Raw genomic sequence first — 12,597 nt, 5'->3', positions numbered from 1 at the left:
AGTCAACATTGCTATCAAACTCGAGGAAGTTCTGCAGCTTGTCCATCAATCCTCCCCTTGCTTAGGCAAGGCAATGCATCTTGAATGGTTAAGTTACCATTCGCATAACAAAGAATAACCCAGGGTGTGTGCTTTTATGTGCAGAAATGTCCAAAACAGGCTCTTGTGCCTCTTGGATGATGCGTGGAGCCTGGCTTCTCGAGTAATGTTTACTAGCTAGCAGAAACAAATGTCTTTCTGTTGCCGTCTGTGTCTTAAATCGTATTTTTCCCTTAGGTGCAGTGTTGTAAATCATTGCTTCCTCTGTTTAAAGGTGTAAAATGATTTCAGTTTGTCTTCATTAAAAAAATTTGAGACAGTAATTTAAGCATGTCTTTGTCCCGTACCTCAGAGAACAAAGAAAAGATAGATAGAATTTTATAGACATGGAGATTTATGGGTATAGGTATTTTATAGCTGTAATAGGCAGAGAGGCTGTAGCAACAGGATGTGGACTGCCTTTTTTTATTGTAATCCAGATAGCTGGGGCTCAGTGAGACCGATCTGAGTCTGTTCCTTGTAACCAGAGAGCAAGGGGGACCCCAGGTGCCACCTAGGCTGAGAGCCAGAGGATGCTTTTGCACATTTGCAAGAGCATGCAGCTTCTGGTCACAGAAATGTTGGGTTTGCTAAGAAACAACACTTGATCCCAAGCAATGCTTTCTCTGGAAATGTACCAGTTTTCCTTTTTGGACAACGAAATTTGGCGGAAAACCCCACGAAACCAAAACACACCCAGCTAGGCCTACTGTTAATGCAGCTGGTGGGAACATGTTCATGCAGTGCTTATGCTTTTGAAAAAAAACTCCTGTTTCCCTTAAGAGAATTCATTTTCCATAGCTTGCTTTCCTTCTGTGAAATCAAATACATTGATAGCACAGGTTTGCATATATACCAGGATAAATCTGTTTCCTTGCTCTTCTATCACACTGGTGAGAGTATAGGCTTGACTCAGGGTTTGCTTCATTGATTGCTTCAAAATCTTCTTTAGAGCAAAGTTGGGATGTGCAGAAATATAGCCCATTAGGAACTTAATGTAATCACAAGCATTTTCAAATGCATTGTATTCTAGGTATTTTTATGGCTTCCAAATGTAGCTGACTTGGGAATTTGATGCATTTTTTTAGAGTGCTGCCATGTGATGAAGTTTTATATCATGTAGAAGAAACACATTAGTGTCATTAGTGGCAGTGAATTCTTAGTTTTCCAGTAACTATGGTCATGTCGTAAATTCCCATGTGACAATTTAGGGAGTCATGTGGTAGAAAAAGTTGTATTTCAAATGGAGGAAGGGAAAGTACTAATTTGTTTATATTCTAGTTTTCACAGTTGTTTTGGTATTCAAAGCTAGAGCTGATTTTAATGTGGAGAGGGAGTAGTTCAGCCTGAGTTAGTGTGGGTTTGGCCAGAACAGCATCAAAAGACACATTTTCTTAGAATTAAAAAAAAAAAAAAAAAGATTAAAAGAGTATTTACCACTTGAGATGCAAGGTAAGGACTGAGTCTTTTTTTTTTTTTACCAGGTGCAAAGTCCTCACCTTGCCCCACTTACCCAGTAAGCTCTGGAAACGTGCTTGAAAGGATGTTTAGCAGGTCTTGGGCTGCAGCATTGGGTGCTGGAGTTGTCAAAAGATGCTGGCAAGTCCCTTGATTCAAGCAAACCAGCAGCTTTGAATTATAGTGTTTTATTAGTGGGTATTTATTTAATTCTCTTCAAATCCTCAAGGTGTGCTGTAGGAAGCAACATAGCACTATTCCTCATAGAGAGACCCACCCTGAAGGAGATATTGTCAGGGCATTTTACACTTTGGCAGCAATTTCAGTGTTGGGCAGCAGTTCAAGGAGAGCTGTTAGGGAGGGCAAGATTAGCTCTTGGGGAGCCTGCTTGTAAATTCTGCAGGAGGATTCTCGATGTTGGGTTGCTGTAGCTCTTGAAATACACTTCAGAAGAGCATGGAGATCATCTGTTTATATTGGTTGGGAGACATGAAGACAGTTGCTTGTGGTATTTGTTGTTTTGTGTTGTTTTTTTTCTTGTAAGTAAAGGTGTGTGTCAAGAGCACAAGCCAAGGCTTGGAGCCGCTCAGCAGTTTAATTGATCCCACATAGTAAAAACTATAACTCACCAAACTCTTCTTTAGGTTTTGGACACATGTAAGAGGCAGCAGCTCCCTCTTCTTCGTGCAAATGTTTTAAGGCATGGCAACTCCAGAGACTAGAAAAGGAGTTGGTTTATTTGTTTCTCGCTTTTTCTCAAATCCTTTTACTCTTGAGGCATATTCCCTGTGCCAGAGTGATGTGCTAATGAAAGCAGAGTTGATGAGCTACAGAGCTACTCTCCTTTCTGCTGAACACACACACACACACACACACCCATGTCCTGCTTGTGTTTCAGCCAAGCCAGCTTGGTGTGGATTTTGGGTCTATCCGCTGCATTTGCTTCAAAAAGCTGTGGTAATTTGCACTGCGTGTCCCTGCCTGAGGAAGTTTGCAGTCTGAAAAGGCAAATGGGACTAAAGGATGGGAAGGAGAAGCAAAGCGGGTTTGCAGTGTGTGGGGGAAACAGTTTCAGCCAGATAACCTGCACTCCATTTAGACTAAGCATCCTTATCCTTATTAATTTTTGTTAGATATTGTCCATTAGCTTTATTTAGGGATTAGTGGCACTGTCTTACGAGTTACGCTTCCAGTTCCTGAGTACTAATTTCGTGTTCTGCAAGGAAGAAAGTGTAATTCCTATTTGAGTTGTTTTTTTCTGGGATATATGAAAGGTTACTTTTCTGATCCTAAGCACTTAAGTACTATGAGCTTATCCTCCTAGCATCACAAGAGTGCAAAGAGAGTAATAGGTGGGACCTTTTTCCTATCTCCTGTGGTTTCAAGGGTTATAGAGTCATATTTCCTAGCTTTTTTTTTTTTCTCCAGGAACAAAACTGGAATTCCCAATAATGCTAATGGGGTGGTTTTACCAACATGACTGCCTATGTGCCTGTGGATCTGGAGAGCCTCAGAGGTGATCCTTGCTTCCAACACTTGTTGTGAGGGTGGGTGTACATTGAAGGCATGGGGCAACCAGAGAGAAGAGGAGCCCTGCCAGCTGGTTGCAGCCTTCAGCTGAAGATCAGGATGGATACAGCTGCAAATCATTTAATGTTAGGGCTTGCAGAAAATAATCTGTCAAGTAGTCCCATCTTTTTGATGTTACTGGCTTTTTTTGCCTGCTTCCCACCTCCCCCTCCTCCCTGCACACACACGCACGCACACACACACACACACCCCCCTTCCTAACCCGCCCCCCTGGTATTCCCTGTCTCTAGTGCTGATATAGCACGTGAAGTTCAGCACATCATTTGAAGAGGCCAGTTTTCATTGTAAGAGGATCAGTGATTCCTTCTCTATCCACCCACCTTCAACAAGCCAGTTTCTATAAGCATGGAAGGGCTCTTTGTGGGCTCCTGTCTGCAAGGTAGGAACCCAGTTTCTAATCCAAAAGCTGCTCGTTTAAAGGATCAGCTCAACACCATTCCTGTCTCCAGAGGCTCCTGCTGCTGTCCTTCATTGCAGCCATCTCTCTCTGGGCCATCTTGAAGTTAACAAGTGAGAGGCTGCACACATGTTAATGCTTGGTGCCTGCAACATTTTGTAGTTTCCTCTAAAAATAAAGAGAATTAAATTAATTTGCTAATAATGTATGTCCTACTAACAGAAACACATCCCACTTGTATCTGACACCAGCAGGTTGTTTAAGACATATTTGCTTTGTCTAAAAATACTTTTTTCTAGCAAACAATTTCATTTAAAGACTATATTCACACATCAGTGGCTGTTAATCAATTAAGGAGTTACCAGGTTTAATATTAGGAATAAGGAAGCTGATCTCATCAACACTGTAAAACTTTTCTTTCTTTTCAACTGGCTTGCAACAGATAACGGGGATTCTTAGGCTCATCATGACTGTACTGTGTATCCTTTCAAGAGTTGTTGAATTAGAAATACTGAGATAAAAATGTAAGAAGACTAAAATAAGATTTAATTAGAAAGTAAGCCCCAGACACCCATATAATTTTAAATAAAAGTCATGTATGCTTCATTAAGAGATGGTAAGATTGTCTGTCAGAAGAGGAATGGTAAGATAGACCAAAGCCCAAGGTACATGGAAGGTAAGCTGTTCGTGGTCCTTTTCTAAATTAAATTTCCAAAATATGAGAGACATTGCCACTAGTGGCAGAAAAATGACAGAGTATCAGCCCCTGTTTTTGGCTGTTGAGCTCAGCCAAGACTTTGCCCATCTGGCTACCATGGTACCTGCTCTGCAGTGTGGAGGTATAAGATGTTCCTGGGTCAGCTTTCATCAAACAGCATCCATTTCATCACAGCATCCCTGCTGCTTGAATCACCTCATCAACCATCCTTTCCTTTGTGTCATGTACAAAGCAAGCACAGGACAGGGTGCAGAGAAAAGCATTACAATAGGTGCTAGTTAAGCCTGAAACACCTGTGCAGCTGTGGCTGCTTCTGCTCCTGAGCACTGTAGTGCAAGCACAGTTTCCATCAGGAGTGATCCCCAAGCTGCTGGTTGCAGGAGGCTGAAGGCTATGCTGGGTGAACCCTGCCCATCCCCTCTGTCCTCCCAAAAGCATCAGGTGCAGGGGTCTGGACTTGGCACACCACTACTTGCTGTGCATTTGTTTTTATTTTCTGTCCTTCTTTTTTGCATTTCCCATCTCCTATCTGTGAATTCTTCCTTTTCTAACTGACACAAGAGTATTTCACACAGATACAGCAGTGTGCTGCTCTGCTCGCTGTTTGTTATGAGGACTCATGTTGAAATCTTCAATGTAATTTAATGCTCTTGAATGTTCCTCCTTATACCTTTTGGATAGTGAAGGGACCTGCCTGACCCATGGGAGCCTGCAGATTATATGAAAATTGGTCCAGTTCAGTTTTATTACACATCCCTCATTAAAATATGGGTTGTTGGCTCTGTACTTATTCACGAAACCCAACCATTCCCTTTGAGCTGAGCTACGTATCATACCGTCATTAACAAGCTGCACCTCGTTGAAAATCCGTCAAGGAAAACTGACTTATTTTGTATTTGCTGCTTTGCACAAAATACAAGCACGGCAAACTCTTGTGCCATAATGATTTTCTGTCTGTCTTGATGGGACATAATGAGATAAATTCAAGTCCTTTTTGAAGGCTAATTACATCGAGTACACACTAGACGTGGGCTGCCCTCGTTATGTTGTATGTTTCTGTGCTCTCGTTTCCCCATCTCTATTGTCTGTGTGTGCAATTGAGTTTGATTTGGCTTTGAAATACAAATTGTAAGCTAGAGAGGAGCTGTTTGGTGGTCTCCTGTCCTAGAAGACTCTCCAGAGACCATATAAGTCCTTGCTGTAGGTAGGCCAGCATTTGAAGGTGGCTGTGAAAAAGAGCTTAATTCTGTGCTAGAAACTGAGGAATGTACTGTAAAGCATGAGGGCAGCTTCACAGCAAATCTGCTAACAGCCATCAGGAGTAAGTTCTGCCCTCCTCATGTATGGAAACAAAGCAGATGAACTGCATCCTGCAGAGCTCACGGCCTGGGTGTGGAGCACCAGTGGGCTGATGAGCAATTGTGGAAATAGAATTTTTAAAATCTGTAAATCCCTCTAGTCCTACTAGTTGTTCTCTGCCTGTCTTGTTGGAAGAAAAGGGAGCTGGGGAAGGTGTAGGAAGGTGCACATGTTGGAGAAGTCAGCAGGGATGCTGGAGATTAGCATCCCCTAGAGTAGGATGGAGAGGCTGCAGATGCATGATGAAGACCTGACAGCCTGTGGTGGGCTTGGGAACTGTGTCAGGGTTGCATGGTGCTTGCTGTGAGAGCTTTGTGGTCTGGGCAAGACTGGAGGTGGGGCCTGGGGAAGGTCTATTGGACGCTCTTGGATCGCACCGCTTCTGATGTATGAGTGATCTTCAACAGCAAAGGCTTGCTAGATGGCCCCAGGAGTTAAGCGTTGATGCGCAATTGTCTTACCTTTGGTGAAGAAGCTAGTGACATAAACAGGAAGAGATGCTGAGAGAGTTTGGTACTACAGGAATTAGAGCCAACTTTGAAGGCAGGTGCCCTACTTGGTCCATCAGAGGAAAAGGAATGACTAGTAAAAACTTGTATTTTATCCATGGTGAAGATGAATTCTGTTATCACATTTAGCACATTACTTTTGTGATTTGATTGTCTGGGACATTCCTGATGGGATAATATTAATGCTTTTGCTCTGAGCTCATTTCCTTTGCAAGATAATTACAACTGGGAAAATTTGAATAAAAAGTTTGAATGGAAAGGCTCTGGGATTTCCATGTAACTTCTGTAAGTCTGATAGCATTTTTTATATCACACTGGGCAGAATTATTTTAGAGCATCTCTGAAGGAAAAAAAGTAGCAGCACTTTGGAGCTGCTTTGACCTGTCTCCATGTCTCTGCTTTTTGAAACAAAGAGAAAATCAAGTTTTCCTAAATTTGCTAACAGTGGATTTGTAATTCAAAATATAACAGCATGATTACAGGGCCAGCTGTTTTTTTCTTAAAGCCGAGGTAGGTACGTACAAACCTGCCCCTGGCTGAGTGTGCACACGCAGGTGAAGTGCAGAGTGCTTTGCTTAGGTGAAAGAGCACTTGTTTCAGGAGGCTGGAAACAAGGCAGGCATTACTGTATTTAATTCAAACTAGAGGAGAGGAGATCCCAAGCTACCCTTAGTCATACAGTATGCTTGTGAGAACAAAAATAGCTCTGTGTTGGGTTTGCATGGCAAGGTTTGGTAGCAGGGGAGCTTCTAGAAGCTTATCCCATGTCCAACAGAGCTAATGCCAGTGGACTCCAAGGTGGACTCTCTGTTGGCCAAAACCAGGCCCATCAGCTCGAGTAGAAGTGCCTCTGAGATAGTGTATTTAAAAGGGTGAAAGAAAAAAAAAAGAGAGATGCAATTGCAGCCATAGAGAGGAGTGAGAATATGTGAGAGAAACAACTCTTCAGACACCAGGGTGAGTGAGGAAGGATGGGCAGGAGATGCTCCAGGCACTGGAGCAGAGATTTGCAGCCTGTGGTAAAAGCCATGGTGAGGCAGGTTGTCCCCGTGAAGCCCATGGTAGTCCACAGTGGAGCAGATATTCACCTGCAGTCCACAGAAGACCCCACACTGAAGAGGGTGGATGCTTGAGGGAAGCTGTGACCCTGTGTGAAGCCTGTGCTGGAGCAGGCTCCTGGTGGGACCTGTGGGCTCATGGAGAGAGAAGCCCAGGCTGGAGCATGTTTGTTGGCCAGACTTGTGTCCCCGTGGGGAACCTGCACTGCAGCAGTCTGTTCCTAAAGGGTGGCTCCCCATGAAAGGGACCCATGCTGGAGCAGATATTGGGGAACTGTACCCTGTGGGAAGGACTCATGTTGTAGGGGTTCGTGAAGGACTATCTCCTGTCAGAGGGACCCCACTTTGGGGGGGAAGAGTGTGAGAAGTCCTACCCCTGAGGGGGAAGGAGTGGGAGACACACTGTCCGATGAGCTGTCCACAGCCCCCATTCTCTGTCCCCCTGTGCTGCTGGAGGTGAGGAGGTAGAGAATCAGGAGCAAAGTAATTTAGGCCCTGGAAGAAGGGTGGGGTGTGGGAAAGTGTTTTAAGGTTTGTTTTTATTTCTAATTACCCTGCTCTGATTTGATTGGTAATAAATTAAACTAATTTCCCCAAGTCAAGTCTGTTTTGCCTGTGATGTAAGTGATCTCTCTCTGTCCTTATCTCGACCTGTGAGCTTTCTGATATATTTTCTCTTCCAGCTGAGCAGGGCAGTAATAGAGTGGCTTTGGTGGGAACGTGGACTCCAGCCAGGGTCAACCCACCACACTCACATATCAAGTCTTTGTGCCTCATGCATATATATTGGAGCTGGAAGGAATATCTTGCATGACGAGTGTGCCTGATTCAGCCGATACCCAGAGCAGTCTGTCTTACATGGAGCACTTTAAAATTCACCACAGGTTTGCAGAGGAAAAGACCCTAGGGAAGTAACCTTATCACAATGTCTTAAAGCTGTCAATCTTGAGATCCCCTCCACTACCATGTTGCTATTTGTTTACTGAGACATTAATTTCTGGGTGTGGAACATCTTAAATAAAAACTGTGAGATGTATTTTACCTGTTTTTCTAAGACTAAATGAAAAAAAAAAAAAAAAAAGCCTCAAACACAATGTTTTCTAAAGCAGAGCCCAAAAGATGCATTCAACAAGGGAAATAAATACCCAGAAAAGACAGATGCTAGGGGAAAAAATAATCAACAGCTTCTCATTCTCTTTTCATACAGATATTTAAGTATGCACGGTCTGTTAGTGGCATAGACTGTTTAAAAATATGCAAACGAAATAGCTCAAAAATGTTTGTCTGTTTTCTAGCAGAAGATATGTTTTGGGGTTATTTTTAAAGGAAATGTGAAGAGACTAATTTTATGATGGGAGAGCTTAGCCTGTGGTTCTTCTTTTCACAGTATGCAGACCTGGGTTCTTCAAAGCTTCACCCCACAGTCCATCCTGCAGCAAATGTCCCCCTCACAGCTACACGCTTGATGAAGCATCCACATCTTGCCTGTGTGAAGAACACTATTTTAGGAAGGAATCAGACCCACCTACAATGGCCTGTACAAGTAAGCATGTGCTTATAGGGTTGTTTTTAATCCTTTTGAGCTGTTCCTGTATTGTGACTAGACATGATTATCCTAATTAATGTACTTTTACAGGCTCTGAGCTGGAGTCTGAACTACTCTTGACACAGTTGTAATGAGACTGGTTTTGTCCACCATACCCTCAGCAACATGAAACCAGACTTTTTGAAGTCTTTTGCTTCAAAAACTGGTATTAAAACCAGGAAACATTTTTTGTAACCAATGGATCCTCCTTTTCTTGCCATCCTCTCTAGGATGGACTTAACCAGCAGTGTGGCATTCAGGTACCCACATCGGTGGGTGCCTGGGGACCAGTGTGGGGCACAGATTTAGAAGGAAATGATGGGTGGCTCTTGTCAGGGGTAGGCAAAGATAAAGTCTGTGTGATCCTGCTTAGTGTCATCTCTTAGCTCATTTTTAGTAAACAAGTAGGGAGATAGCCCTACCTTTCCAAGCTGCCTGGAGATGGTAATTCTTCAGGGTAGCCTCAAAAATCTGCAGTGGAAACTGCTTCTTCAAAGCTTTGGAAAAAAATGTGGAGCTTATCTCCTTCGTGTAGAGGGGAGGGTAGTATAACAAGCAAATTGGGGTACTGGGAAGCCAAGGTGCAGTCGGTGGAATCAGAATCACTAATTTTGCCATTTTCCTGATATCTGTGAGCAACCTGTCAGCTGTTCCTTGAAAGTTTCTTGTTCAGTTTATGTTTCAGATACTCAGGGCCACAGTTTCCACGCCCCAAGCTAGTCATGGTGAATGTAGCACAGACCACAGTCTTTTGCTAAGCTGGGTCTGTCATGCTCTGAGTGTGATTCTTGCAGCACAAAAGTGGCTAAAAAGGACTGAAGAGGAGCTGAACTACTGGGGTAGAGGAAGGTAGAGCTTCCAAGGAACTTAAGTGATGGAGGAAGAAGCAGGTTTATGAGTCCTTGGCACGTGGCACATTCAGAGCCACTGGGCAATGGCCCAGAGGTGACTTCCATACTGCTTCCTTGCATTGTGTGGGCATGATAGTGGCTTTTTTTGCCTTCATCCCTGTGAATACAGATGTCCTTCCAAGCTTCCCAAGTTTGCACTTAAAAAAAAAAAAAAAAAAAAAAGCCTGTTCTTGTTGGAGAGACGTTTTTGCAAAGAAAGTTGCCCTTGGCAGGTTTCTTCTTGCCTGCAGGAGGCACTCTGAGCAGAATCAGGATCCTTGAACTCCACATTTGCTTTTTACCAGCCAAAGAAACATGAAGTATGTGGCTTTTGTAAGATATACTGCAGGGAAGGAAAAGACAGCCTTAGTCAACATAGCAGTAGCTGGTGCTGTAGGATCATAGTGGCCAGGGGGGAGTGCGTCATTCAAGCACTTCTCAGTTTGTTAAATAGGTAAGTCAGTGTATTTTGAAGCACTAGCTAAGGTGGGTTACAGCATGAAAAACTTTGATACCAGAGCTTCTTGATGTCTATTTTGCCCCTTACCCTGACTTAAAGACCATAGCTAAATGAGAGATTATGAGGTCCAGTGTGGTATTGGAAAATGGGAAGCAAGAGGGCATAGTCTGAGCTATAAACACATATAAAATGGGTTTTTCCGTGCAGAGAAAACCAAAGACAGGGACTAATACAGAGTTATGCCAGACTGTGAGTGTCCACAGTGCCTCCTGCCAGCCACGTGTTGCTCTCTGTCTCTCCTCTGGATGGAGGAGTACACATCCATTCCATGCTGCTGGTGAATTAGCACAGGGAATGAGCTGTCATCCTGGAGGAAGAGGTTTATGCATGCCTGTGACCTGGGCATAGGGCAGGATTTTAAGAGGCACAGGCAGGCTTGGTGACAAGCTCATGTTAAAAAGAAATGAAATTTGAGTGCCTGTCTCCCTCGGGTTTCTGGTGCAACTTGAATCTTGTAGGTAAAGGCTGTAATTTCTGATTCTGCAAATACAATGTGATTGTATATATTTGGTTTTAATGTTTGGGCAGGTATTTTTATTTGTTTGTTTTGAAAGCTTACTATAAGCTAATTTAAAGCACAGGCATGGTGCCTGAAGCTGTGTTAGGATATGCTTGGCAGGGTACTGAGTGTTTCTGAGGCAGATGAAAGGTTTAATGCTGATCAAGGCACTGCTTAGCTTCTGTTGCCCACTGCAAACCCTGGTGCAGCAGTTGAGGATGTTGCAGCATCTCTGCTGGCATTCACGCTCACTATCTCAAAAGCAGAGTGGATCATCTGAGCCTTCTCCATGTGCTTCAGTTACCCTTGCTTGCCCTGCACATCCTTTCTTAGCTTTTTGTCCTAATGCAGCTATATTTGTGCTGAAGGTGATGAGGAGGGCCCATGTGTTGTCCCTGCTTAACTGCAGGGGTAATAAGTTTTGGCAGGAACAATAAAGAGTAGGTAGTGACACGAATGTTTGAACCCAGTCCAACTAAATCTGGAAGGGAGTATGTCATTGTGAACCAAAACACAAGTGAGACAGACTTGAGTCATGAGTGGTAGGAAAATACTGCAAGTTTTTTGTTTCTTTTTATTATTTATTTCTGCAATTGTTAATAATATTCATAGGATTCCCTCAATTTCAAATTTAGTTAGAGAATATATTAATTTTCGTTTTCAGCTCTACTCCTGCAAAGTCTCCTTGCCAGTTAGTATAGCTATAAAATAGTATTTTTTTTTAAAGAAAATGCTTTTCAATCCCAAACTGCATGAGTGTGTCCCCCACCATCAGTACAAAAACCAAACTGCTACACCACTGTTAACTGCTCAGATAAGTACAAGAAGGAAGAGGGGGAAATTAAGTACGTTTTTATTTAATTTTTCTAGTTCCTTAAGCATGTTTTGTAAATAATGATTGGTAGTTTTGAAATTAATAGTGCTGTAATGCAGTCTGAAATAACTATCGCCCTCAGAGAGAAAATAAATAAATAAATTAAAACCCCTGATGGGCATTTGAGAATTCTCTTAATATTATTATGTATCTTCCAGGAAGTAATTGTGCCCTATTGCTGCTCAGAGCATATTGGTGAAGTATTTTTAGTAGTGTGATGCACGGGAAAAACTGAAGATTTTATGGTATTTAGTATAATATCCTACTTGCAGAAAGTCTAAAGTTACCTTTAAGTGTGTACGTATATATGTTTGTATCTCAAATTTCTCTCAGGGTAGATTTTAAAAATATGTGCATTGGCAAACAACAGGTTTGCTGTCCATCAAGAAAAATACCAATATCTTTGCCTTCAGAAAGTATTTGCCTCTGATCAGTAAATTGTGGTGCAGAAGGGGTAAATCTTCCCTGCTTAGGGTATAAAGTAGCAAATTAAAAATAAATAAATCAGTAAAGTAGTATCTTTGTCCTTGACAAGAGGAGGTTGGAGATTAAAACAGACCTTCTTAGCAGACCTAGAGCTCTGCTCTTCTGAAGACAAAACATTATTTTGTTCTCCCAGCTGTGATTTATCAGTTTTACCCAAGTGCGGTTTCACGATTTTTGAAGTAGGTCTTGTTAGATATCTATAGACTATTAAAGACCTTTCTCTGAGTCCCTGTGAGAATGCTAATTTTATAGGCTATGAAGTCCCACTAGCTTCAAAGCACTTCCACTGAAGTTGATGTTTTTAAGCCTTCAAGAAGAGCAGCTGACTCTTCTGTACAAAGCAAATAAAAAACTCTGGTGACTTTACAAAAGTAATAATTTATCCCTCGTTAAAGACACATTGTCAAGCAAGTGTTTCTTGTGCCCGAGTTCTTTGTTTTTCCTGGAGTACTGCTAGCAGTAAAAGGGCATTCATCCAGCAGAAGAAAAAATAGGGCAATTTCTCTAGTAAAAACATATAAAAAACCCCTGAGTGTAATATATATAACTCCACAAAGCTCCAGTGATGAATTTCAT

General features: G+C 42.4%; 1 protein-coding gene across 1 annotated transcript in view; it reads left to right on the top strand.

The window, feature by feature from the left end:
• EPHA5 (EPH receptor A5) overlaps positions 1–12,597 on the top strand; it is a 160,913-nt gene that overhangs the window by 63,194 nt on the left and 85,122 nt on the right. The window contains 1 exon segment of the mRNA XM_010009013.1: positions 8,555–8,710. Within this exon segment, the coding sequence (XP_010007315.1) occupies positions 8,555–8,710 (156 nt within the window).

This window comes from Chaetura pelagica, unplaced genomic scaffold, assembly GCF_000747805.2.
Source record: "Chaetura pelagica isolate M959 unplaced genomic scaffold, ChaPel_1.0 scaffold221, whole genome shotgun sequence".
NCBI lineage: Eukaryota > Metazoa > Chordata > Aves > Apodiformes > Apodidae > Chaetura > Chaetura pelagica.
Note: the sequence above shows the minus strand (reverse complement) of the source record. Positions and strands in the feature narration are given on the sequence as shown.